Here is a 27,026-nt window from a genome sequence, read left to right as displayed (position 1 = left end):
CAGAGCCCAGTTGCTCTAGGTCTGCAGTGGGTGCCAGATCTGCCTGTGTGTCAGGAGGTGATGCTGCACCTGGATTTGGAGCTGGGTCTAGCTCTGGGTCTTGCACCTGCTCTAGCTCTGGCGATGGTGAAGGAGCTGGTGGTAGCTCTAGAGCTGCAGCAGCACTGATGCTAGAATTGGTGACGGAGCATCTGTAGGTCTGGAGATGCTGATGGTGGAGGCTCTTGACCTACTGCTGACTTGTGTGTAGGATCTAGAGCATCATGTGCAGCTGGTGTTGGCTCTGGAACTTGCCAGGCTCCAGCTGGGATCTGGTGCCACAGGTAGTTCTGGACCTGACTCTGACCTGAGCTGGCTCTAGCTCTAGATCTCAAGCTAGAGAAGTATCTCTGGAGCTTTCACAGGAGTCGGTGATAAAAATGCCTCTCTTTCTAGCAATCGTGTTTGATGTGGTACGAGGTTTTCCTGTCCAGTTTGTGTGAGAGCAGCTGCTGGAGCTTTATCTCCTTCAGAGCTTGTCCCAGGACACCTGTCTGCTGGAGCTGGTGGGACAACTGCTGGAACATGGGCAAGGGCTGTAAGCTTGGGGCTCAAGCTAGAGCCATGGTGCAGCTGACTCCTCCTGCCAACCCGGCTCTGTCTGTAAGTCTGCAATCTGTTTCAGAGCCAGTTCTAGCTCTAGGTGAGTCCTGCCGCACTCTCCTCCTGTGCAGAGCAGGGTGCTAAGGCCTCCCTCTGCCTGGGGATGGGCATGCTGCCAGGAGGTCCTATTAGGTCCTTCACAGGAAGCCTTTCAGAAGAGTCCTGTACTGAGAGGGGAAGGCCCCACGGGGACTCCTCACCCATGGGGTACAGGTTACCATTGTTTCCAACTGGAGTCACATGAACAATGCAATGTTGCCTCTGTGCTGGATGGAGAGCTGCAAAGAGGAGCTGTGGTTGCAGACTCCTGGGACAGAGTGTTTGCAGGGTGCATGTGGCCACCAGGGACATGGTGGTGGCTCAAGAGGAGGAGGAGCTGTGTTGGCGCGGTTGTGCCAAAAATCATCAGAGATGATGAGGAGGCAGACACTGGGGTGGGGGATAGGTATGATCAGTAGATTCTCTGGATCCTGCAGGGCACTCCAGGCTGGGGTCCAGCTCCAGGGGTTCTAGAAGCTCCATTTAGGAGCTGGGATTTCCTGGCCCCTTCTGTGCAGGTGAGGGGGGATCCCTGGTACTCGGAAGGGCTGTCAGGGAGAAGGAATGGGACAGTCAGCCACTTTTCCTGGCCATCTGGGACCTCTGGGTCACAGCTCATGCCGATCTCCTCCACGTTGGAGTTAGGGGAGGTCATGGAGTGGCAGTGTCCCCAGTGCTGAGGTCTGGGTCCCACCTGAGCTACTCCAGGCCTTGTGAGTGGGAGCTGGCCTTGTCCCTGGCCCAGGCCCTGGATGCTGTGTGAGGGCCTGGAGGATGCAGGGAAGGTTGAATTCTGCAGTGGTCAGGCCAGCTGGGGCTGTGGGTGCTCTGGGGTTCCCAAAGGCACAGACCGGGGACCCATAAGCAGGAAGGTTGAGGGAAGAGTGGAGTGGGCAGTCAGTGAGCTGGCAGGGCTCTGTGCCCACGGGCAGTGCTCTCGGGGAAGGACAGCAACTCCTTAGATCCCCGACCAGCAGTCACCCGAGGCTGTGTGGACCACAGAAGGCCAGGTCAGCCAGTTGGGAGTGAGGCATCATGCCCAGCAGCTGGACGGGCCCAGCCTGATGCTATTCCTGGGGGTGATCTGACCCGGCAGGTGAGGTAAACGTGCCTGGCTGGTCTATGTCACTCCTGTCTGTAGGGGTTTAGCTACCCAGCCAGCCAGCCAGACCGTGGGGAGGGTGGCCCTGGAACTGGCCAGCTCTGGGGACCAATTACAAATTTCTGTATGCACTCTCAGGTCCCTTCTGCTTCAGGTGGGGAGGGGAGAGTTGGCTCCAGGGTTTGTCCACCCCTTCGGTGAAGATTGGCTTCTCAAGACATAGTGACTCTGGTCGTAGAGTTCATGGCATAGAGCACATTGACATTGTCTGGATCTTCAGTTCCGAGGGAGGTGAGGCAGAGTGGTGCTGAGGAGGGGGCTGCGGGCCTGGTGAGGGAAGTGCACGGAACTGGGAGCAGAGTAGTCTTTGTCAGGGGGTAAGGAAGGAGATTGGGGATGACTGCTTCGTGGGTACAGGGTCCCGTTGGGGTGATGGAGACGACAGGGACCAGCTGGCGGTGACAGGGGAGCAGAGTACAGGACGGAGTTAATGCCTCCATGGTACAGCTTGATGGGATGAAAGGTTAATTTCTATTGAATCTAAATGTTTGTGATTAAATAGAGAAATCATGAAACATGTAGAAGAAAAACCATTGCTCCCTCTCCAGAGAGGTGATGCATGGCATTGGGCGAGGATGGGTCTAGCATTGGAGCTGGAGCTGCGGCTGATGCTGGGGATGCCCCTGGCTCTGGCCGTGGACCCGGCTCAGGACCTGTGCCTGAGCTGGAGCTGGAGCTGGGACTAGGGCTGGGGCTGGGGCTGGGGCTGGAGCTGGGGCTGGGGCTGGGGGTGGAGCTGGAGCTGGAGCTGGGGCTAGGGCTGGGGCTGGGGCTGGGGCTGGGGGTGGAGCTGGAGCTGGGGCTGGGGCTGGGGCTGGGGCTGGGACTGGGGCTGGGGCTGGGGGTGGAGCTGGAGCTGGGGCTGGGGCTGAGGCTGGGGCTGGGGCTAGAGCTAGAGCTGGGGCTGGGGCTGGGGCTGGGGCTGGGGGTGGGGCTGGAGCTGGGGCTGGGGCTGGAGCTGGAGCTGGGAGTGGGGCTGGAGCTGGGGCTGGGGCTGGGGCTGGTTTTGTTACAGGTAGTCGTGCACAAGCTGCTTCTAGAAATGACTAGTCCTCAGCTAACTCTTACTCTGACATTGATGCCAGATTTGGTGCAGGAACCAGTGGAGAGATGGCTGTTGCTCTGGAGCTGGCCCAAGTGTCCACTGGAGGCCCTGTATCCGTAGCCTGCCCACCTCTAGCTCTACGGCAGGTGCCAGGGTGGACATGAGTCCTTAGTTGGTGCCAAGAGCAGGTGCTCACAGCGGCTCTGGCTTTGTAGGTGGAGGTGCACTCGCTCTGCTGCTGGTACAAGAACCTGCTGTAGCTCACCGGGTGGCAAGCGCTCCCGTGCCTGCGCCAGGTCTCCCTGTGGGGCTGAGGCAGACGCTGGCTGTAGGTGCAGCTGGCCTCCTAACCCTGGTGCACACTTGGCTCAGGCTCTGGAGCTCCTGAGGAAGGCGCTAGGGCAGGAGATGGAAGCGCCTCTAGCTCTGGAGCGGGCTCTGGTTCCGTAGCTGCTTCTGCAGCTGCATCGGGCTCTGGGGGGTTCACCAGCGCTGGTACAGTGGCCTGGTCTCCATCTGTAGGTGGTGCTGAGGCAGCAAGAGGAGAGAACATCACCAACTTAATTGCAGGTCCATGTGGCTTCTCAAAGAAAAGCCCACAGCCTCCAGAGCAGGGCTAGAGCTGGTGCTAGAATTACTTCTCGTTCTCAGGCTGCCCCTAACTCTGGCACTGGGGCAGCATGGGAGGGAGAAGTGGGGGTGGAGGCGGCCTTCCCTCTGAAGCTCTGGTCAGAGGTTTTTGTAACCGTGTAGCTGGTCCATGTGCTTGAGCCAGAGGGGCTCTCGCGTGTGGATGGCACTGGCTCAGGCTCTAGAGCTGGCTCCACAGATAGTACGAGTCTAGCTCTGGTGCAAGTTCTGGGTGTCAGATGGTTCTAGATCGTAGCTCCCGCCAGAGCTGGCTCCGCTCCACAGCTCATGCAACGTCTTGTGCTGGAGATGCTCTAGCTCTCTCTCCCCTGCTTGCTGACTGTGGGTGAGATGCTGACCCGTAGGTCAGGCTGTAGCCCCGAGGGCAGGTAGGGGTCTGGGGTGCACCTCATCTCCCAGGGACAGACATGGGTGCTGGTGCGGGCACAGGTGTGGATGGATGAACAGGAGAATATGCCCAGATCTCCCACCTGGGGACACCCTCCCCACCCCCCTGCATCCCTGGGCTGCTGGGGGGTCACATGAGTATAACATGTCAGGTGCTATTATCTTCCAGGCACTGTTCTGAGGCTGTGGGCAGAGCAGTGAGGAAGCACTGTCCCCACCCCCGTGGGCCTGCCCCGACCAGAGGTCAGAGGGGCATAGGGTGCCTGGCAAGTGTCTCCGCTCAGGTGGGAGCAGCTGCTGGGGTGGTGGGACACACAGATGTCCCTAACGGGAGCTCAGGACTGAACCAGGCAGGGTCTGTGGTGTAGGGGATGCGGGATCCTTGGTCTGAACACCCCTGTTAGGTATTGTCCCCATGTAGCCTTGCCTGTCGCTCTCCCTAGTTTTGCCTCCATAAAACAGGCTGGGAAGGAGGCTGTTCCTGGGTTCAAGAGTTATATCCAAGTGCAGACCCAGGTCTAGATCAACTCTGGAGGTGGATTCAGCTCTGGCACCTGCCCGGCAGCTGGAGCCTGGTCCTACATGATGCTTGCGCCAGCCCAGAGATTGAGGTAGCTCCAGTCTCAGCTCTCTTGCCAGTTTTCCGGTCAGAGCCACCTTTTGAGCTGGATCCTGCTCCGGCCCCCACCGTGGAACTCCCTGGGGCGGAGGGGGGAGGGCTTCTGTGTGAGGAGGAAGTCAGGTGAGGGGACCCCAGGCCATAGTGACTTTACTTCCCTGACCATACAGTCCCCTGAGATTTGGAATCTGAGTAACCAGGCACCCGCATTCGGACACAGCCCCCTACCCGCTCAGTTGGTTGGAGATCCTCAAACCAACAGCATGCTTTCCTGCTGCTTCTCTACGTCTGGAGGCCACAGGCTGAGGACAGCGCGCCCTGCCAGCAGTGCCTTTCATGGGAGGGGTCCCGTCAGGGCTCCATTTGGCAGGAAGGGTGGAAAGGTAACACTGGGACCCCAGGGCCATCCCGCCCAGCCCTATACCGCTCTGTTCCCATCTATGCAGCCCCGGTCCCCTCCCAGAGGATGCATGTGGGAGTGGGGAAGGGGTCATGTGGGGTGGGCCCTCCCTGAGGAGGTGCAGGCTGATGAGGGGTCAGAACCTGGTGGGCAGGTGCTGTTCACTCCCCAGGTCCAGGCTGGCTGGTGGGATGGGGTGTGGGGGCGGTGTCTTTCTGCCCAGGGCTGACCCCGGCCCTGCAGGGATGGGTCGCTGCGTCCTGGGTGCAGGGCTGTGCACACCCAGGTCTGTGTGTGGCCTGGGAGCAGCAGGGGGAGTGGGCAGGAGCACAGGGAGGAGGGCCGGGCGGGGCTGTGAGGCCTCTGGGTGGCTGCTGGTCCCTGTCCTTGCAGAGCACCGTAAAGGCCAGAGGTGAGAGGCCAGGGGACACCCTCCCCATGTCTCTGGAGAGGGGCAGCCGTGCCCCGCAGCCCAGCAGGGCCACCACAGACTCCGGGCTGGAGGGACTGCACCAGGGTCTCTAGGACCAGGGACGACCGAGGAGCCATGGCCCACAGAGAACGAGTATGAGAAGCTGGGCGGGGTGTCTGGGCAGGTGTGGGTGCTGGGCCCCACAGGGAGGAACCCCAGAGGCTGAGGTGGGGCCAGGAGCCAAGACTGGGCTCAGACACCCAGCTGGGGGACAGTCGTCAGGGAGATGCCCTGGGGGGGGTGTTCCTTCCTGGCTGCGGCCCCTCTGGGAGGCCCTCAGCTGGGTCTGTCCCTACAGGGGCTCATGGAGAGGCAGGCATGGTGGGAGGGCCTCTCTCCTCTCACAAGGGGAACCCTCAGAGCCCTCTCCCACGGCCCCAGTTACAGATGTAGAGCAGCCAGGAGCAGGGGTGGGAGCCCGCACCCCTACAGAGCCCGAGGATGGTCCCCCTGCAGCCGGAGGGCCCCTTGCAGAGGCTGTTCCTGCATCCGCAGCTCTGGGGGGAGAGGGGGTGTCCACAGAGACTCCTGCAGGGGCCCTGGAGCAGAAGGTGACCTGACAGGGGTGCTTGGAGAGCAGCCACACGAGGAAGAGGAGCTGTATCCCAAGCAGGGGGAGTTGGCATCTTCTCCTGCCCCAGGCCCTTCTCCAGCTCCTGACTGACCCTGCTCCAGCTCCTGACCCTGACCCTGCTCCTGACCCTGCTCCAGCTCCTGACCCTGCTCTAGCTCCTGACCCTGACCCTGCTCCTGACTGTGTTCCAGCTCCTGACTCTGCTCCAGCTCCTGACCCCGCTGCTGCCCTTGCCTCAGCCACTACCAGTGTTCCTGCCCCCACACCACCTCCTGCTCTGTCCCCTGCTCCTGCCCCAGCGGCTGCCAGTGATACTGCCCCTGCTCCGGAAACTGCTCCTGACCCAGCTGCTGCTCCTGTTCCTGCTCCAACACCCGCTACTGTTTCTTGTCCTGAATCTACTCCTGCTCCTAACACTGACCCTGTCCCTTCACCTGCTCCTGATCCTTCCCCTGATTGTGACCATGATCCTGCTCTTGCCTCTGCTCCTGACCCTACACTTACCCCTGCCCCTGATGATGACCTTGCTTCTGCCGCTGTGCCTGCCCCTGCTCTAAACACTGAATTTGGTCCTGATCCTGTCCCTGCTCCTGATCTTGAAAATGACCTTAGTCCTGCACCTGCTCCTGCTGCTGCCCCTGCTGGTGCTCCTGCTCCTGACACTGACTTTCCTTTTGACTCTGCTCCTGACACTGAACTTGCTCCTGCTTGTACTCCTGACCCTAACCTGGGTCATGTCCCTGCTCCTGTCCCTGTTCCTGACACTGCCCCTGCTAATACTCCCGCTCTTGCCCCTGCTCCCGACAATGACCTTGCTCCTTCCCCATCTCCTGACAATGACTCTGCCCCTGCCCCTGTTTGTGACACTGACTGTTCTTCTGCCCCTGCTCCTGATAATGAACCTGCTTCTACCCCTGCTCTTGACCTTGCTCCCCACACTGACCCTGCCCCTACTCCTGCTCCTACCTGTGCCCCTGGTACTGACACTGACCCTGTTCCTGCTCCTGACAATGACCTTTCTCCTGGTCCTGCTCCTGACACTGACCCTGGACCTGTTATTGCTTCTGCTCCAGGGCTGGCCCTTGTCCCAACTCCTGGCCTTGCGCCTCCTCCTGACAATGACTTTGCTTCTGCCCCTGGTCCTGACATGTATCCTGCCCCTGCCCCTGGTCTTGACAGGGACCCTACTCCTGCCCCTGCCCCTCCTACTGTTCCTGCAGGGCTCCCAGAGACACACCTGGAGCCCACAGGCCTTCGAGGAGACCTCCTTGTACAATCACCCTTCGGTCCATCACTTGACCTCGACCCACCGCCCACATGTCATCCCCTCCCCCTGTGGTCTTTCTTTCTGGTATCTGTTCACTGTCTTTCTATCTTTACACATTCTGTGTGGCATATACTATTTCTTTTAAATAAAATTACTTCTTTTCAATTGAACAAATCATAAGTATGAAGTGTGTTCCCGCAACTGTGCCACCACATCACAGAACTTTGCTGTAGAACATCTCAGTCCCCAAAGGACACCCTGACCCAGAAGCCTTCCCAACCCATTTCTCCCCCAGCCCAGGCTCTGGAAATCCCTAAGTTGCTCTCTCTCTCTCTGTCCCATTATGTGTTCTGGATGTTTCCTGTGAGTGGAATCCCACAGTAGGTGCCTTTGTGTCTGCTCACATATTTCAAAGGGATCCATTTGTGTGTGTTTATTTAACACAGAATTTCCTTTATTCAGTATTGAAATCCATGATGGATGAAAGAGGAGGTGTCATAACAGAGGCCCCTTAAGTAAATATGGGCACACTCTAGTGGTCGAGACCCCATCTTTCTGGGACCCCACAGCCAGACCCCAGGCAGGAAACGGTGGGTTCTCCCTGTGGCCAACACAGACACAAGGGAAATGCAGAAAGCTGGAAGACACTCCACAGAGGGCAGAAGCATTGTCACAACCCAAGGCCAGAGAAAGTTTTCATAAACCTCTGTGCAAACACTGCTCCACCTCCATGGGGTCCACAGGGACAGAGACCAACACACGCACGAGCAAGGGGAGGGGAGGACACGGGGAATATGTGTCAGAGATGGGAGCTCCCAGGGAGGGACTCTGGCAAAGGAAACCCTATGGGCTGGGATCCCTGGGTGGCGCAGCGGTTTGGCGCCTGCCTTTGGCCCAGGGCGCGATCCTGGAGACCCGGGATCGAATCCCACGTCGGGCTCCCGGTGCATGGAGCCTGCTTCTCCCTCTGCCTATGTCTCTGCTTCTCTCTCTCTCTGTGACTATCATAAATAAATAAAAATTAAAAAAAAAAAAAAAAGGAAACCCTATGGGGCCAGCGCTGGTCACCTGCCCCATTTGCCCAAGAGGCTCTGCAGCCACAGCACTTATTAGACCACTGATGTGCACCAGACTCTACGGGTGAGAAAAACAATGCTATGTTTTGTGACCACAGGAAGAGTGCAGCTGCACAGGGGCGTGGAGCAAAGGGCCTGTGAAGATGGGTGGATGATGCCCCCTCCAGGTGAGCAGGTGTGAGCTGCCTTCTGGTGCTTGGAGGAAGTGAGATGTTATTTCCATTTCTTTCAGTCTGGGGGCCTGGTCATCCTGTGCTGGGTTTTCTCAGTGGGCGAGAGCAAACCCAGGGATTCCCATAAGCTTGGGCCACATCCTCAGCTTCCTGAGCTGGAGTTCTAACCAGGGACCCTCCCTGAAACTGGGAGGCTGCGGATGCTGAGCCCTGAGGTGTGGCAGGGCCTGGGGACACTCGCCCTGACCCACAGGACCTGTTCCAGAAGGTAGTGCCCTACAGCTGCCTGGGCTAAATGTGGTCCCAGCAGGTCAAGAAGAGCAATGAGCACCTGCCTCCCACTGTCCATGCCATCATTACCTAGTCCAACCATGTGGCCAGCTGCTTTGAAGACCAGAGTGTGACATTCCTCTTTTTTTTTTTCCCCCAGCATTATGTCTGCAAAGGTCTAGCTGTTTCCTCTGGGATTTTGCTTCCTCCAAGTTGTTGGGTAAATGGGGGTGGGTGTCCTTCCTTCCTCAAACCAGCCTGGCCTGTCCCAGGGAAGCCAGACTACTATTGCTCCTCCAGTGTGCAGCGCACCTGCAAGGGGAGAGCAGCCCACCTGCCCAGTACTGCCCAGTACTGCAGGGAAAGGTCACAGGCAGCAGAGCCTTCAGCCCCAACAGCTAGACTGCAGAGGGAGGCAGGTGTGGGTGTACCTCGGGACGCCCCACTTTGCCCCTAGGGCAGAAGATGCTCATCACTGAGAATGCTGTGGAGCTCTTCATGGAAGCCCCCCCGCAGCGGGAGCTTACGAGATAAGGCGGATGCATGACGTCACCCCCACCTGCCCAGGTGAGCAGGTAACCGGTTAGCTGGTGGGAAGCAGCAGGGGGCTAATGAATCCAGGCGGGTCCTCCCAGACCCTGCCCCAGGGGCTGGCCGGTGAAGGTGATCCTCCCGTCAGCGGGAGACCTATCCTGGGTGGGTGAGGGTCAAGACCCTGCAGGGGTCTTCCCGAGGGGCTTCGGGCGGTGCACCGGGAGATCCCATAGCCAGACGCCCTGCTGCCAGGAGTAAGGAGGTGGCGCCCGCTTCAGGGACGCTCGTGGGGTGCAGGGCGGGAACCTGGGGAGGCAGGGTCGAGCGCTGGCGTGCCTGGCGCTGTTCGGTGTGCCTTGCGTAGACTGGCTCGGGCGGTTCGGCGGCTCACGGATGTAGGGTCACTGCGATTTCCATTTTGCCGCGTCCCGCCCTAGGGGAGGAGGAGCCCAGCCTGCGGGGCCGGGCTGCCCCGGCGTGGGAGGGGTCCTCGCTCCCGCCCCCGACGCCGCCTGCAGGGCCTGCGGGGCCTGCCGCGTCAACGCCGGGAGGGCCCGCTAGAGGGCGCCGCAGCGGGGGGCTCGGGGCGGTGTCGTCTGACCCTCGCGGGCCGCCGTACGCGCTATAAAAGGCGCGACGCGTGGGTGTGCGCCCTTTCTCGCGGCGGCGGGGCGGCGGTGCCTGCTGGAGGGTGCGCGGGCCCGGCTCCCCTCAGGCAGCGGCTCGCTAGCCGAGGTTTGGCGCGCAGGGCCCGGCTTTCCGTGAGTCCGCGCTCGGGGGTGAGGAGTTGCTGTACTTTTGTTTGGAAAGGCGGCCCGGTCGTTATTTCGTGCGTTGTGGCCAAACGTAGGGCGGCGTCCGCGTGCCGCGGTGCCTGGGTCCCTCCCTGGCCGCGCCGCCTGCCGCAGAGGTGCGGGCGCTGCCGGCTGGAGTGTGTGCACCGGCCCCAGCGGCTGGCACGTCAGGCGGGACCCGCGCCCCTGACCCCGGTGTTGCGCGCGCCAAGCCGGGTTGGCGGTGGGAGTTGAACGGCCCGGTGTATTCTGGGAATACACGGCCCAGGTGGCAGGGTCTTGGGGTTGCAAACGCAGCGGAGCCGTGTGGGTGCAGAGCTCCTTTGCGCACGTGTCGGGTTTCTGAAAAGGGTCCGTTTCTTTTTTTCCTCTAGGGAGCTTTCCTGCTGGAAACCCGGCCTGGAAGAGCGTCCTGGGATCTCGGGTGAGTTGACAGGTTAGTGTCAACAACTAACTAACTGTTGTTTGCAACTTCAGCGCTTTCTGTGCCATCTCCTGCAATGGGGTAGGTAGGTGGTCCTTCGTCTCCACTGCCCCCAGAGGCGTTGCAGGTGTGGCTGCATCTGTGTCACATTTGTGTCATTGGGTGGCAGAAAGAAGAGAGGCTTATCTACGCCCAGTGTTCAGCTGGTGAACGTCTGGATGATTAATAGTCTGACACTTGACAGTGCATCTGGTGGTGCCTGTTTGCTGGCAGCCTCAGGCCACCGTGTAAAAGCCCTTGGATTGGCCTAGTTCTTGGGTAGCCCCCGATGGGGACGTGGGTCCCTCAGAGTGCAGGTGGTCTGACTTGCCGAACATCTCAGTTATACATATTTGTCACAGTGGATGAAACAAACGATGGCGCCTGATATTTTCTTTTTGGGGTTAAGTGAACACCACAACCTAACAATCCAGTAAAGTTCAAATTAATTCAGATTAAAGAAGCTCAGGTTGAGAGGGTGTGGGAGTCCCTAAGAAAAGCCATCCCAGGTGCATCAGCCACTAAGCTACTTCCGGGTGCCAGCGCTGGCTGTCCAGGTCCATGACCTCCACTTTGGGCTGTCTGCCAGGGCTCTGCAAGGTGATGGCAGAAAAGGTAAAGGACGCTATTCATAGTTAACTTCTGCCACCTGCCTGGCCAGCCGGTCAGGTTCTTCAGAATCCTGCAGAGGTGGTTTACTGGCCCCTGGTTGGGTTAACAATAACAATGACAGCCAGCTTGTATTCTACTCTGATTTGGGCCTAAGCATTTTTATTACTGTTACAGGAAGGAAGGTGATAGCTAGCCTGTGAAGGGGGCCAGAATAAATGACCAGCACCATCCAGAAGAAGGTAAGAGGAGAAATGAGGCTAGCTCCCCCCTGGGGGGAGGCCATATTCCTGGGCCTAGCCAGGTGGGAAGGTGGGAGGGACTGGCTGCCCTGCAGGTGCTGGACCTACTAGCACCACAGATACAGCTGCTTTGCTGCACCTGGGATGTCAGGGCAAAGAGGAAGTGGCTATTTCTACGCTCAGTGCTCAGAACAGTGGGCACTAAGAATGGTTTGTAGCCAAACATGCCTCAGCTGCCGTGGACGCGGTTGCTACTACGTGCGCTCGGCAGGCACACCTACCCTGGGCTTCTGCCTGGGAATGTGGAGCCTGGCACCAAACGCTTTTTCTGATTTGTCTGTAAAGAGACCCTTTATGGGAATTGAGTGCACCATGCATGTATATGAGCTTTTGGCACAGTGGGATTGACCGGGAGGAGGTTTCTTTCCTGAAAACAGTCCCTCTGTAGGTCTGTCTGCAGAGGGCTTTCTGGAAGTCCTTGGGCAAGTGTGTTGTGCATCCCTGGCTGAGAGCTGCTATGAGTGGCCTGTTGTCCCTCCCTGTGCCTCCAGACCCCTGCTTTAAGGACCCTTTGAGAGGAGAGGATGTCTCGTCAGGCTGGGGATGGGAGGGAGGCCAGAGGGCCGCACCTGGCTTTGTAAAGGTCAGGCCTGTGTGGAGCCCAGTAAGCCATGGTCCAAACCAGGATGCTGGTGAGTGGAGGGATATGACTGGGGCTGTCCTGCCTCCTTGCAGGTGGAGAGCCCAACACCGGGATGAGTACACAAGACTGGGGCTGAGAGACCCACTGATTTCAGGTGAATAAGAGTAATATGTGTTGCTTTTTTTTTTTTTTTTTTAAGGCATTTTTGCAAAACGTTGAAAAGCAGTTGAGTGTGCTCAGCTGGAGTTTGCCCCCATGAGATGGCTCTGTTGGGGCCCACGCAACAGGAACCCTTAAGAGAAGGGCTTAGTAGAGACTGTTCGGACTCCAGGAAATCCAAGCAGGCTAAGGCTTAGGGAAGGGGTCCAGACAAATGGGGCGTCTGTGCCTTTGCTTCTGATGCAGTGATGATTTGCAGAGGCACCCCCCAGTGGCCAGTGTGGCCCTGGCTCTGCTCTCAGTTGCCTCAGGGACAGGGCACACCCCAGCTTGGAGGTGCCAGGCCTTCATGTGTCCTGTGTGCACCTTGTGTCGGGGGCTGAGGATGAGGAGGATCTTCCCTGCAGGGTCTTGGTTCTTAATCCAGCCATTGTGTTCAAGGGGGAAGTAAGATCTTCACAAGCAGAGCACAAGCTGGGTGGGGCTGGGGGACAGGGAGGGAGCATCTGAAGCAGAGTCCACAGCCTGTGGGGAGCCTGACACAGGGCTTGATCCATGACCCTGACAACAAGACCCGAGCTAAGACCAAGAGTTGGACGCTCCACCGACTGAGCCGCCCAGGAGCCCCAATTCCTTTTTTTTTTTTTATGATTTTATTTATTAATGAGAGGCACAGAGAGACACAGAAGCAGAGACATAGGCAAAGGGAGAAGCAGGCTCCATGCAGAGCCCAATGCGGGACCCGATCCCAGGACTCCAGGATCACGCCCTAGGCCGAAGGCAGATGCCCAACCAATGAGCCACCCAGGCGTCCCAGGAGCCACAATTCTAAACTTTTTTGTGCTATATTTGGATTATTCCTCCCCTACCCCACAAGGAAGAAAAATCTAGTTGGGGAAAAAGATGTATGTAGGATGAGTTTTAAGGTAAGCTGAAGGGTTGAATGATTTTTTCAATAAAAGTGTTTCTCTCGGCAAAACTTGAAAACTTGGTCTTGAATAAATTGTCTTAACTTGGGATCCCTGGGTGGTGCAGCGGTTTGGCGCCTGCCTTTGGCCCAGGGCGCGATCCTGGAGACCCAGGATCAAATCCCACGTCGGGCTCCTGGTGCATGGATCCTGCTTCTCCCTCTGCCTGTGTCTCTGCCTCTCTCTCTCTCTGTGTGACTATCATAAATAAATAAAAATAAAAAAATTGTCTTAACTTGGCTTTTCCTTACACTGATTAGCTGAGGCCCAAACAGGACACCATGTGTGTGCATGTCCATGCATGCACCTGTGGATGCAGGTAGGAAAGCCCCTCTGGTCCCAAGTCTATGACATTCAGGGAAGTACATGCAGAGAGTGTCTGCTCCAGGTTCCCATGTTGCCTTTCCCAGGCGTTTTTAAAGAACCACTTTGAGTTAAGCCTGCAAAAATCAGTGGCCTCTGCTCCCCCCTCCCCCCATGGCCCAGGATGGGGACACTGCTCCTCCCCCAGGTCCCCGAGCCTCCCCAGATCTGGGATGGAGAAGTAATAAGACCTGTGACTACTTTGTGGAGGTTTAGAAACCTTACCTTTCATCAAAACGATTCCAGGGTTTCCACTTTGCAGAATGGAAGCAGAGGGAGCCACCTGTTGACCCCATGGGGGTGCCTTGTGCCCCCTTCACCCAGCAGGTCACAGCCTGCACATCCTCAATGCAGGGCACCTGCCAAGGAAAAGGGCATCGGGCTCCTGCAGCTTCCCCTGGTGCAGGGGGGAGGGCAAATGCTTGACTCTTTCCTGGATAATGAGGTTTCCATCTAGTCTTTCCCTGAAGTCTGCTCACGCTGAGGCTGTGTTGTGTGCAGCTGGCCTGCAGGAGGGGGTTCTGTAAAGAGTGAGCTGGCCCCGCCTCTTGTTACCAGGACACCTGGGTCTTAATTCACCTACAGCTGCCTCCATCTGCTACCTTCCTCGTGAACCCTGCCACTACCAGGCATGGGGGCTGGTCTTCAGCAGGAGTGGGACATTTCAGTGTCTGGCATCCCATCACTCCCCTCCCGCCCCCCAGAATGGGGATCTAGGAGAGACCGTAAGGGATGCCTGCTGACGCTTCTCCAGTGAACCCAAAGGACTGTGCTGCATTCCATCCAGCTTGGGCGAGGGCAGCTCCCACGTTTGAGCCCCGTAGGCCATGGATGGTGGGTGTCAAGCCAGGGCCCCAACGTGGCATGAGAGAACTCCAGCCTCAGAACAGCTGTTTATTTACATGTCAGGTTCTTCAAAGTAACAAAGCCCAGGGGGAGCCCTTCAGCCAGCCCTTTGGTCAGGCTCCACGTGCTCCCTCCTGCCCCCTATCCCCTTCTAGCCTCTCCTGGTCCAGCTCTGCAGGCCCTCTGTCAGGGTTCTTGGCATCTGAAGCTGGGGAACGAGGGTGAGGGGGGACTACACAGGGCTTCCCTGGCTTGTTGCAGGAGGGTCACAGGAACTGCCTCGGGATGCTGGAGCAGGCCAGGCCTCCAGCTCCTGTGTTCCTGTCCTTGGCTGGAAGGCAGAGTGAAGACGGGGGCACCAAGAGCAAGGGTAGCTCTCCAGGGCCCAGGCAGCCCCCTGGGAGGGAGAGGAGCAGGATGGGGGCGCTTGTCCATCAGGAGTACTTGAGGTTGGAGCAGGGTGTGGGTCCTCATCCATCAGGAGTACTTGGGGTTGGAGCAGGCGGCCCCAGGGGTGGGGGTCCTCATCCATCAGGAGTACTTGGTGTTGGAGATCTCTTTCCAGAGCAAGGTCTTCAGGTGGCTCAGCACCAGAGAGTGGTGCGCCTCCACCTGGCTGGCCAGCCCGCTGAGCGTGGTGCAGGTGCGCAGCTGCTTGCCCAGCTCCTGGCGCAGGTCGGCAGGGGCGCCGGGCAGCAGGTAGTCCCGCAGCAGCTCACAAACCTTGGCCAGGTTGGGCTGGATGAGGTCGTCCTTGCACTGTCTCATGAGCTTGTCGCAGGGGGCCCGGCAGTCCCGGCCGTAAGTGCAGTCCCTGCTGTGCTCACAGCGGCGGCCCTGCAGGAAGCGGCGCACGGCCGCCTCAGGGGCCACCTGCTGCAGGTCAGCCATCCTGAAGTCATACTGGGCCGTATAGCCCACGTTGGCCAGTGTGGTCTCGCACATGTAGAAGGTCCCGTAGGCGCCGTGGAAGAGCTCCTCCACGAACTCCAGCAGGCCGATGGCGACTTTGGCCCTCCATGGCCACGCGGGCCCCAGCCACCGCTGCAGGGCTGAGTGCAGGGCAGGTGGCAGCAGCGTGTGCAGCAGGGGCGGCAGGGCGGCCCCATGCCAGGAGCCATGTGGTACCCCCTCGGTGACATAGAGGTCCCCACAGGAACCCAGCAGCCTGGATGCGTGCTCCTCCTGGAGGGACAGTAGTAGCAGGAACTCGTTCCGCTGCAGCAGGGCCCACACCGACTTGGCCTCGGCCAGGGACACACGGCTGTCCTTGTTGAAGTCGGCCATGAGCAGCACCTGGCCGACCAGTGCAGGCAGGGACGGCAGGTCTCCCAGGGTCGCCTAGCATTGAGAACAAAAGGAGCCCGAATGAGGGCCAGCAGGCTTGACCTGGTGGCAGGTCTCTAAGGTAGCAGGACGCCCTCCCTGACGGAGCTGGCTCAGACCCTGGGATGATCACTGAAGGGGGGGGGGGCACCCATGATTCCCAGCACATCTGCCAGCTGGGGAGAGCCCACCTCCAGTACACAGAGGGAGGGGACTTCTCAGGGCTGTGCAAAGCTACCCTTGCCGTCCCCTGGAAGCCCTTGCTGACCACTGGTGCCCCCTCACTTCTCCAGGAGCTGCTCCCGGGGCTCTGGGTCCCGGCATCTGCACTGAGATTTGGAGCTGGGGAGCACAGAGGTGAAGGTGCTCCCGCCAATCCCAGCCTCCTGTGCACACACAGCTCCTGGCTCTCCCCACACAGATGCCCCCTGGGCGGAGGGGGGCCCTCTGTACCCAATGGGTGCCCCCCTGAGCAAGGGTCTGCCCGGAGCTGGGGTCCAGCCACATGCCTGGCTGGGGGCTCTGACTCCCCCTGCCCTGAACTCCACACGGCCCCCAGGAGCCCACTGACCTTGAGGAAGCTGAGGGTCATCTCTCGGAACTCCTTAATCGAGGTGCCCCGAGTGGGCTTGTCGAACAGCACCAGCTCCTGCCGGGGGGCCGGGTCTGACCTGGCCTTGGGGTCCAGGCCCTCCTCGATGCCACACTTAATGGTCACCTCCTTGCCCTGCCACAGCCCGCTGTACACCTGGATGGGGCCACAGGGGTCCTCCGAGCAGACGTCCCCTCCCGCTGCACCTTGTGTCTGAGCCCCGGGCCCCCAGGCAAAGGGCAGGAGGGCCTCCCAGCAGGGCCCCGGGGCTGAGCCCGGCCAGAGCCTGCTGGGCTTACCTGCTGGCCCGGGACAGACGACAGGCACGTCCTCCACTCCACCTTGTGCAGGTTGCACAGGTCCTGGCAGATGGAGCCAGAGATGATGCCCTTGTGGTACTGGTCACACTGGAGATGGGAGGAAGACACCAGGACGTGGCCTGAGGAGGAGGGGCCCCTCCCCTGGCTGGCTCTGAGTCCTCTGGGGTGCGGGGCAAGTTGTGACCCCATCACACATGTCAGCTGCCCCTGGTTCTTCAGCTGCTCCACTTGGCTCAGCTCTCTGTGGCCACACCTGAGCCACGCGGAGGGCCTGGGCACCTCACCCCGCTGGCAGGAGGCTTTGTTTGCCAGCCCCTCGCAGAGTCACAGCCACTCTTACCACCCATCCCCACCATCCCTCAAGGTGGGCTCTCCCCTGTGGCAGGAAGTGGGAGCAGCAGAGCTGGACATGATGGGGCCCTGCCCCTGCCCCAGGGTGATGGGAGGGGGCTACTAGCAGAGTCTGTGGTGGGGCTCCCCCCACCCCCAGGTTCTGGGCCTGGGGCTGTCCCTCACGCAAGCCGCCCGCCCGCCCGCCCCCCAGGCCACCTCATTAGCTAGATGCCCTGTGAGTGGGAGCTGCTTGCAGCCAGAACCAGGCTGGGCTCCGCTGTGGCTGCCCTGCAGGTCTGGGCTGACCCAAGCAGGAAGGTGGGGGCACCCTGGGGGGATGGGAGTCCAGCATCTGCAGCTTGGAGCTGGTGGGGTGCATTCCTGGAAGTGCATCACCGTTGCCATGGAATCCGGCCCTCACAGAGCCTGGCTGGGAGGAAGGAGAGGGAAGCAAGCACAGGGAGGAGTGGGGAGGACGAGGAGGACAGGAGGAGGCAGAGCAGGGCGCCACCGCAGTGTGGAGGATGGAGGGCAGGCCTGGGACAGAACCAGAGGCCTGAGAAGGAGGCGTCAGCTGTGGTGTGCAATCGCTGGCTGCTCACCCAGATGGTAAAGGAAACACGGAAAAATCATCCCCCTGCCAGCAGTGGGCTCTGGGCCCCAGCAGCACAGGGCCTTCTGGGTGGGCAGCCAGGAAAACGCTTGTGCCCAGCAACCCTCCCCCCCAGGGCCAGGGAAGGAGCCTCCTGGCCACACTGACCTCCAGGCTGGGGAGAGGCTCCCTGGGGGCTGAGGGGGCAGACTGCCCCATGACCTCAGGGCACTTCCAGCCCATCAGGCTGGGGGCACAGGGCCCTGCCTCCCAGCCTGTTCCCCATCTACAGGAGGCTGCATACCTGCCAAAGCCTCAGAGCCCGCAAGAACCTGCCCCATGACCCTGGTTGCTTTTGGACACGCTGTGGAACCCCCACGAGGCAGGCAGATCTCCTCAGAAAAGGGGAGGGTGCCCCCACAGCCCAGGGGCAACCCAGGGAGACAGCCTTAGCCAAGTTTCGTGGGTCTCAGAATCCCCTGCTGAGCCTCCAGCGGCTGTTCCCTGCATCCCTAAGCGCCCCGCCCCCCCCCAGCTGCCGCCCTCATGCCTGCAGTGCACCCCAGCCCCAGAGCTCACTACAACCCTCCCCCACCTCTCAGGGCCCTTGGCTGCCCCAGCACCACCCTCACCCTGAGCAGTCCACACAGCAAGGCCTCCCCTGCCAGATGCCCCCGTCTGCCCTACACAAACCCCAGACCCCAGGACATTGAGGGCAGAGCTGAGTTCCAGTGCCCAGCTCAGGCCTGGCCCCTGGAGGCCACCATCATGGGGGAGGCAGAGAGGCCTCTCCCCCAGTGTGGGTCCTGCATCTGGGCACTGGGTGCTAACTGGGCCCCGGGGAGGTATGCAGCCAACAGTCGGGACTAGACCCCTCTCGGCCTCTTGCAAATCCTGTCACGGGGGTCCCCAGGCCCCCACTCTAACCCCACCAAACTTGGCCAGAGCAGGCCTGCCAAGCTGGGACATGGGGCCCCCTTCAGTTTACGGCGGGGAGCAGCTCCAGGCTGCGGTGACGTGGAGAGGGTGGCTCCTGCAGGCCCTCTAGGCCTGTCCTGGGGCAGCAGAGCCTAGGCCCTCAGATCGCCGGGAGGCCAGGCAGGGCGCAGAGCTGGGTCAGAGGAGTCTGGGGCTTGCTGGGGCCCCCAGGGCCACTGTGGTCCTGTCCCCTCAGCCTGAGTCAGTGTGACCACCAGGGGTGCAAACGTGAGCCCATGTGCCTTCACGTGTATGAGCACTTGGGCTCATCGCACCCACTCCCCCACATGCACACCCATGGACTTGCATGCACTCACGAGTGGCCTGCTCTGAGGCCACAGGCTGAGACTCTGGCACTGCATCCGATCCTTAACTCTGGGAGGGGCGCTCAAGGCCACTAACGGTCTCCCTGCTAAAAGTCCTCCCCCCAGGCATCTTGGAACATTCCAGCCACCAGCTCACACCCTCCTTCCCACCCACAGCGGCCTCCCCACTGTCCCCCTGCCTCCCTGCCACTCCCTAGCCTCTCCTACACCCAGTGCCATCAGGTCCATCTCAAAAGTCCACCATGCTGGCGCCTCTGAGGATCCAGGGCCACCTCGGAGTGGCCAGCACTAGGTGGGAAGGAGGCCCGGGGCTCACTGCTCCGCGTCAGCCCAAGGCCGGCCCCCGGCGACACTTACGATGACCACCTGACACACACGCCCACGGCAGAGCTCCGCGTAGGATGAGTAGTGCACATACACCATCCAGCTGCCCACGAAGATGCCCAGCCAGACCAGGAAGACGTACTTGACCCTGAGGCCCGGGAGCCGGCCCTGCAGGAGAGAGGCCTGTGAGGATGCACCAAACCCGGGGTGCGTGGGTCCCCCAGCCTTCCCAGCCTTCCTCTCCCAGGGCCAACACCCTGCTCCACTCCATCACCCTCCACCCTCCATGCGCCCACTCTGGGGTGGGGGCAGATGCCTGGTCCTCCCAGACTTACATCTCAGCGCAGGCAAAAATAAACCTCAAAAGGAAGGAGGACACAGAATTGGCAACTCTATTTCGATGAGTAAAAGTATTTTTCAGAGATTTTTCTCCCATCTTGCTCTCATTTCATGATGACCTTTAACCTCTGCACAAGGTCAAGCTGGAACATCACCACCACCTCCCACCACCCCGTGCGCGCTGTCCTCTGATGGGTGGGGAGTCCTGGCTGATGCGGGGCCAGCGTCGGGGACCCAGGTAGAGGCATGGAGGCCGCTGGTGTGGAGGGCAGGCCTCAGCAGCCCTGCTGCCCATACAGGACTGTACCCCCATGGGCATTGTCCCCAGAGCCAAAGAAGGGCCAACCCAAGGGACCACTGGCAGGTGAACAGGGTCCATCCATAGCACGGAAAATCATTCACTGTTTAATAGGAAGAAATCCCGGCACCTGCCACAATGCGGATGGACCTGGGGGACACAGTGCCGAGGAAGGTGAACCTGGTGCAGGGGGACCAGCCCTGAAGGACTCGCTCCCAGGAGGCTCCTGAGGAGTCAGACTCACAGACATGGGGGTGGGGGGTGTGTGTGTCACAGGGACAGAGTCCAGTCTGGGAAATAGAACAGGGACAGAGGGAACAGATGCATGACAGTGTGAGTGCGCTGACGCCCCTGAGACAGTAAATTTTAAGTTATGTGTATTTTCCCGCAACAAAGAATAAATGAGACAAGCCCCAGCCCCACTGCCAGAGTACTGCCCCCATGTCTGCGGTGGGCTGGGACAGCGTCTCTGCGGGCTCAGCCCTCCGCCAGGTTCCCCAGCAGATGAGCAGAGTCACAGGGGCCAGGGGCCCAGACCCACCTGCAGCAGGTGCACTGAGGGTGTGGCCTCCCACCCAGCTCCCAAACCCGGGTTCCAGGGGCACCCTCTCCCTTCCCACCCTGCCCCCAAGCTACAGGCAAACCACAGGCCACCGGGACTGCTGTCCAGGAGCAGCCAGCTGAGGGCACAGGGTCACCAGTGTTCTGGTCAAGGTGGCTGGACCCCAGCGCCAGAAAGCAGGAGGCCCCTACCCGCATGGGGGGGTGCTATGTGCCCCAGCTACCCGGCCAACTCCTATGTGCCCCACTGGGCCACAGTGCTGGGCCTGCTAGTTCTGGGTCCTGGCTGGCTCTGAGAGATGGGGCCACCAGCTCTCTGGTGAACACGGGGTAGGTAGGGGCCCCTGGGCCCAGCACGGGGGCTATGGCCATTTTCACGTTCCTTCAGGAGAGGCAGGGGCCTCACCTCCTGCTTCCATGGCACCCATTCGCACTGCGGCCCTCCGGGGGGGGCTGCGGCAGGAGGACCCCAAGAGCCACAGGGCATGCTTGGAGCCTCAGTGGCCAAGGAGCAGTAGGCTGGGGTGCCCTGTGCAGGCCAAGAGGCTGGGCCTAGGGCCCACTTGTCCCGGCCACCACATCTGCTTCCGTCAGATTTGTTCAAAATGAAAAACAGGAAAGCAGAGAAACAGTGGGTGGGGGGCTGGGGAGCTAGGGGTGTTGTTTCGGCAGGACAAGGTCAGAAGACTTCCAGTGGGCAGAACAATGCTCTGCAAGGTGGCGGCCGGTGTGTGTGTGTGTGGCTTTTGGCCCTGAGGGGGCCCTGAGACTGGCCCCAGGGGGTTGGGGGCTCCCAGCCAAGAGGAGGGCAGGCTGGAGCAGCGCTGGACTGGGAGCTCACAAAGTGGCAGTGGGCCCTCCCACACACTAGCCACACCCCAGCCAGACCCCCTGAGGCTCTCCCAGGACACAGTCCCCATTGGCAGGCTCCCACTGACCCAACATCCTGATCTTAGATACCTACTTCCTCCAAGAGCAGCCCCTGCCTGCCTCCCCCCCACCCCCCGGGGGGCCTGGCTCCCCCATTGAGGGAGCCCGGGAGTCCCTCGTCCTCAGTGCGGAGCGTCCCATGCAACTGCTCCCCAGGCCCACCTGGCCCTGGTTCCTGATGTAGCCACTGACCAGGTCAGTCATAGCCACATTAGCCTCGGGCCAGCACGATGGCACCAACCTCACCTCCAGCCCAGGAGGGAAACTGAGGCTCTGAATGGGACCTGACAACAGCAAGTGGGTGGGGCCTCCGCAGGGCACAGGGAACCAGGGCATCCTGGGTCCTAGGTCAAGCTCAAGCTCTCCCCCCTCCCCCCATCCCTGCAGCAACGTGGTCAAGGCCCCTGGAGGGGGCGGTACACACCCGACTTCCTGGCCTAGGGGTGGGCCTTTGGACACCTCAGCTCCCACATGGTCAAGGGCTGGGCCAAGACCAGGATGTACCCCGAGGTCCTAGGTGGTCAAGGAGGGTGTCCCACACCAAACCCCAATGTTTCCTGGCTCTGAGGTTTTTCCGCACAGGGTAGCTGAGGACATTCAGGCCGCTGGCACCCAAGGGCACCATCACCCTTCCAGGGACCCTATTGGCTGGGCCCTGAGACAGCCTGGGGAGGCCAGGTGTGGGCATCTCGGTCACAGGGTGGGCCTGCCTAGGAGCACCCAAAGCAGAAGTGACAGGCTTCTCAGCGGGGTCTCCCGGGGCAGACAGCGGGCCCCAGGCTGGACAGGGACATGTCCAAGGTCAGGGTGGGGTCAGGGCACACCCCTGGACTCGGGCTGGCTGGGAGATGACCCAGGGGGGACGTTATGTCCTCCGGAGAGCGTTTCTAGGTGGCCCAAGTTTTCCATAACACAAACACAAACCTTCCCTCTTTCAAGTGAGGAAAGAGGAGACTGATGGCCACGGCGTGGTTTCCGGGCCTGCGGGAGGGTCCAGCCCGGGGGAGGGCGGCCCCCGCAGCATCCGCCGCCCCTCCGCCCGCCCATCGGCGCCGCTCCCAGCCCTCGCAGCCCCGCAGCCGCCCCGGGCCCCGCAGCGCAGCGCGTAGGAGCCCCGCGACCCGCGGCAGACCCCGGGGACGGACGCCTACCTGCAGGCCCTTGGAGAAGGGACAGAAGAGCACCAGGTGCGCCAGGCGCCGCAGCCGCCGCATGGTGGGCCCCGGCGTGCGCGGGCCCGGCTCGGCTCGGCCTCAGCCCCAGCCCCGCGGGCCGGCCCGCAACGGCTGCCCTCCGCCGCCGCCTCCCCGCGCGCCCGCGCCCGCGCCCGCGTCCACGACCACGACCACGACCACGACCACGTCCACGACCACGCGAGGGCGCACTCTGCCGGCCGGCCCGGGCGGGGGCGGGGGCGCAGGAGAGGGGCAGGGGCGGGGGAGGGGAGGGGCACCGGGAGGGAGGCGGGGGGCGGGGGAGGGGAGCGGCGGAGGGCCCCGGGGAGGAGGAGGGGAGGGGCTCCGGGAGGAGGAGGGGAGGGGCGGAGGCAGCGCGGCGGGCGTGGGGGAGGGGCGGCCTTGGGAGCGGGGGGCTTTGGCTGCGGGGCCCTCCTCGCGGACGCCCAGCCCGAGCCCCACGGCAGGGGGAGCAGGAGCGGGGGTCCACGTGTGGGTCCCAGGCCGAGGAGCGGCGGGTCTCGCCCCTGTTTCCCGGAACGCGGGGGGCGCACATTTGTCGCTGCGTGGCCCTGCAGCCGCCGCTCCCTCCGCGCCCTCCCGCGTGGAGCCCTGCAGCCCCCGCGCTGGTCGTTGCCCCGCGTGCCGGGAACCAATGCAGCAGGGGCGCCTCGGGGTCCGGCCCTTGACCGGCGGAGGCCGGAAATCCCGTACCTGGTCCCGGTGGAGCCGCGCGCCGCCCCGTGCGCGTTCGCAGGCGGCCGTGGGGCGGCGGGGGGCGCGGCGGCCCTGAGCTTTCGCAGGGGATTTGTGTGAGGGTGGGTTTTCCCTCCACTCGGACGCGCCGGGCGGCTCGCTGACCCGTGAGCTGGTGTCACCTGCCGATGTCGCTGTGAGCTGTGGCGGTGCCGGTGCCGCGGCGTGCATTTCCCTATCCACTGACGATGTTAAAACACATTTATCTTCTTTGCTAAGACCATTTAATATTTTTTCCCATCTTCTCTTCGCTAATGTTTGTGTCCTCGTATTCACTGTGGGGAGTTCTCTGTGTCTTCTGGAAGCTGCTACCTTATCAAACAGGTGATTCGCCAGGAGTGTCTCCTTCAAAGAGCACAAGCTCCTAATGTTGACCAAGCCCATGACCCACTTTTTCCTGTTGTGGTTTGTGTGTTTCTCACCAGTGGCATCGGAGAAATCTGTGGAGCCCAGCTGCACAAACATCTTGGGTGTTTCCCTCTAGAGACTTTGGTACAGCAGTGTCCCCGTGTCCCTGTGGTCTCACTCGCCACCATGGCGGTGGTCCTGGAAGGAGATGGCCTTCCTCCTGCCGGATGCTCAGGCCAGCAGCAGCGCCCGCAGCACTCCTCGCCTGCACCCCTGCCTCCTGCCTCTCGTCCAGCGGGCACCTCACCTCTCATGGTGTCCCACGGGGGTGAGCACAGGGCGGCGTGACAGCAGGAGAGCAAGACCACAGCCATGTAACTTTGGTGCAGCATGCCATTACCGGCAATCTATTTTTATTACATTATTTTTTTAAAAGATGTATTTATTTATTTGTGATAGACAGAGAGAGAGAGAGAGGCAGAGACACAGGAGGAGGGAGAAGCAGGCTCCATGCAGGAGCCTGACGTGGGACTCGATCCCAGGTCTCCAGGATCACGCCCTGGGATGCAGGCGGCACTAAACTGCTGCACCACCGGGGCTGCCCTTTTTATTACATTATTGTCACTGCTGTTGTCCGCCTAGTTTATGAGCTGGGTCACAGGCATGCATGTCATGGAGAAAACACAGCCTATATGGGGTCAACACTGTCTGTGGTTTCAGGTGGCCGCTGGGGGTCTTAGAACAGGTCCCATGTGGGTGAGGGGCGGGCTACTGTCTTGGGTTTTGCACGCAGGCCCATGATTCTGGTCGAAGGTAACTTTTCTAAACCGTGCGGGATGCAGGGCAAGGTGGCATTTCGGGTTTTGGTTTTGTGTTTAGGGATTTTTCTTTGGTGGGCTTTTTGCACATGGATGTCTAGTTACTCTGGCAAATTTGTTGAAAGGTGAGCTCCTGTGTGATGCTATCAGTGCTTCCTGCGGGTCACCACGCTTCAAGCAGCCTTCCCCCAGCAGCCTGGACACTGGTTTTCAGGAAGTCCCACTGGGCAGATTCCCAGCGATTCTGCAGGCACCACGGTGACCTCTCCGCCACTGCGGCCCAGCCTGGGGCCAGGGGGCTCTGGCTCAGCCCTCGTGGGGGTTTGCTCTTTAGGCCATGCCTCTGTCGTGTAAACTCTACTGTGCGCATTGCCACGCAGTCTCTGTCACCTGACGGGGCACTGACTGACACAGATCAGGTACAATAAAGGACCCAAGCATTTTATAAAACTGAGACCCACTATACCCTACACTTGAGACCATGTGGCTCACCCTCAGCCCCTCAGTGTCCTCAACCAAGTGGTCATTACCCTCGAACCTAGGCCCATGACAGTCACATGGGGGAGCCCAGGTGGCTGGACCAGAATTAAGTGTATGCCCCGTAGGGCCTTTTGGGGCACCCGGGCTAGCCAAAGCGTGCCCTGAGAGGAAAGAAGCGTCCTGCTCAGGAGGGTCAGGGTAGAAGCCTGGATATCCCAACAGGACCTGGATGCTCCCCAACCCTTTCACCCTGGTCATGACTAGGGAGGTGGTTGAACAAGGAGTGCTTGCCGGGGGGCAGCCGTCGTACCCAGGCCAGGGAGAGAGTGCAGGGGTGGGACCAGAAACCTGGAAGAGTGCACCCTGGGGGAGGCTGCACCCAGCTCAGCAGCAGTAGGTGCCAGGCTGCAGGACACTGGAGGGCCCCCGACACCTGAGCAGCAGCCCACATGGCTGTTTTCAGTGACGCGCAAGGAGCACCATTATCAGATCACAGGAGAAACCAGAGACCCACTGTGTTTTGGGGGCCCCGGGGGGGTGGTGGCCGGTCAGCAGGGGTGGGGGTGCTTGGGAAAGCAGCCCAGTGGCAAGGTAGGAGGCACACCCCACAACCCTGAGACAGCATTGATGTCTGAGGGCATCAGTTTGCCAGGAGCTGGGGGTTGCTGCCTGGGGCTGTGTCCCCCGCCCCACCCCGGGCAGGAGTCCCATTTGGGGTGTTGTGACCACCTCCACCTCAGGTGTACAAAGTCTGGCATGTTGCCCCCCATCTGTTATGCAGGCTGTCACCATGCATGGTGCCATATGGGATGCTGGGTACAACGGTGGCTGGGTGGTACAGCGGCTCGGCGTGGTCAGGGAGCAGGCGCCCACCGCCCTGAGTGTCTGCAAGTGGCCTGGTGACCGCCAGCCGCTGTCACTTATTCCAACAGTGCCCAGCCCCCAAGAGGGGAGCCTGTAGCCTGTAACCCTGCAAGTAGCTGTACTGGCTTCCTAGGGCTCCGTGACCCAACACCACGGCCTGAATCGCTGTAGGTAACAGGCACTGATTCCGCAGCCATCCTGGAGAGCAGAGTCCACAGGCTACGTGTCAACAGGGTGGCCCTCCCTCCAAGGGTTCCAGGGGACAGGCCCCGCCTCTCCCAGCTGCAAGCGTTGCCAGCCATCCTTGGTGTCCCTTGGCTTGTGGCTGTGTCCCCACCGTTTCAGCTTTCACTGCCATAGGCTGGCTGTCCCCTGCCTGTCCTCTCTCTGTCTTTGTGTCCTCACCTTCAAAGAGCCTATTTCCAAAGAGGTCGCGTTCTGAGTTTCCAGGTGGATGTAAATCTGTGGAGTGTTTGGCGGGGAGGGGACACTATCCAATCACTACACAGACCAAACAGCTGCATCATTGGAAATAGCCCAAGAATTAGTGAAAATATAGGGACCCCAATATAAGAAAAGTGGCTTAATCAGGAGAAAAAGGTATTTATCTCTCATGTAGCACTCTAGGCTAAGCAAGCAAAGGCTGGGAACCCATGCTGTCTGGGAACTTACATTCCTGCTGCCCTTATTGTGCTGCCATCCTCAAAACGTGGTTTCTGTCTTGCAGTCGAAAATGGCTGCCCTAGTGCCGGCCATCACCTCCACGCTCCAGCAAGGAGGAGGAGTGAAGACATGACAAGCATGCCACCCCCTTTAAGGACCCGGAAATACATACTGCTTCTGTTCTAGTCCCTGTAAGCTTAGTCACGTGACAATGCTTGCCACAGAAAAGCCTGGAAATGTAGTCTTCATCTGGATAGACACACGTCCCACTAAACTCCAGGGTGCTGGAACAAGTCACAGGAAAAATGGAGAAATAAAGACATAGGCCCCCTGGGCACATGGCCCTTCCATAGCCCATCCCCCTACCCCAGGCCCCAGTAGCCTTGCACTGAGGTCAGGGGACATGTGTTCCCTGCAGGCAGGCATTCCGGGATGATGAGGGACGGGGCAGGGGTGTGGCCGGGGAGGAGTGGGGTTCCAGGCAGAGGAACAGAGTGTGCAGAGGCCCAGAGGCAACAGGCTGGACCAGGTATGAAATGCCTGCATTACAGCCGGGTGTGCAGTGGGGGGGGGGGGCGGGGTCTGAGCTAGGAGGCGGGGCCCTG

The 27,026-nt window shown here is 60.6% G+C and overlaps 1 protein-coding gene, 1 long non-coding RNA gene and 2 other non-coding genes across 5 annotated transcripts; 3 read left to right on the top strand and 1 right to left on the bottom strand.

The window, feature by feature from the left end:
* The first annotated feature begins 9,959 nt into the window (after window positions 1-9,959).
* Window positions 9,960-13,208, top strand: LOC140605999 (uncharacterized). Of its 2 annotated transcripts, none has more exons than XR_012008485.1 (4): window positions 9,960-10,072; window positions 10,480-10,541; window positions 11,355-11,419; window positions 12,155-13,208. It is a non-coding gene; the product is annotated as an uncharacterized lncRNA (long non-coding RNA). The 2 variants fall into 2 exon arrangements; XR_012008484.1 differs by having other exon boundaries at window positions 9,963-10,090.
* On the top strand, window positions 10,635-10,767 carry LOC140607658 (small nucleolar RNA SNORA17). Its single transcript, XR_012009616.1, has one exon. It is a non-coding gene; the product is annotated as a small nucleolar RNA SNORA17 (small nucleolar RNA).
* Window positions 11,512-11,647, top strand: LOC140607649 (small nucleolar RNA SNORA43). The gene has a single exon (XR_012009608.1). It is a non-coding gene; the product is annotated as a small nucleolar RNA SNORA43 (small nucleolar RNA).
* Window positions 13,209-14,432: 1,224 nt separating the features above from the next.
* Window positions 14,433-22,621, bottom strand: DIPK1B (divergent protein kinase domain 1B). Its single transcript, XM_072778734.1, has 5 exons — window positions 22,469-22,621; window positions 19,223-19,357; window positions 16,616-16,723; window positions 16,296-16,472; window positions 14,433-15,739 (listed from the first exon to the last, which is right to left on the bottom strand). Exons 1-5 carry the CDS (start codon window positions 22,529-22,531, stop codon window positions 14,930-14,932), a joined length of 1,293 nt encoding a protein of 430 aa, XP_072634835.1. The 5' UTR covers window positions 22,532-22,621; the 3' UTR covers window positions 14,433-14,929.
* Window positions 22,622-27,026: the final 4,405 nt, after the last annotated feature.

Source organism: Canis lupus, chromosome 16 (assembly GCF_048164855.1).
Source record: "Canis lupus baileyi chromosome 16, mCanLup2.hap1, whole genome shotgun sequence".
Classification (NCBI taxonomy): domain Eukaryota; kingdom Metazoa; phylum Chordata; class Mammalia; order Carnivora; family Canidae; genus Canis; species Canis lupus.
Note: the sequence above shows the minus strand (reverse complement) of the source record. Positions and strands in the feature narration are given on the sequence as shown.

Bases quoted from the DNA above. Each gene is read 5' to 3' on its own strand.
- DIPK1B (XM_072778734.1), bottom strand. From the start codon at position 22,531: ATGCGGCGGCTGCGGCGCCTGGCGCACCTGGTGCTCTTCTGTCCCTTC. The intron at 16,724-19,222 runs GTAAGTGTCGCC...TCCCATCTCCAG, and splicing joins GTGTGTGTCAGGTGGTCATC to TGTGACCAGTACCACAAGGG. The intron at 16,473-16,615 runs GTAAGCCCAGCA...GGCCCCATCCAG, and splicing joins CGTCTGTCCCGGGCCAGCAG to GTGTACAGCGGGCTGTGGCA.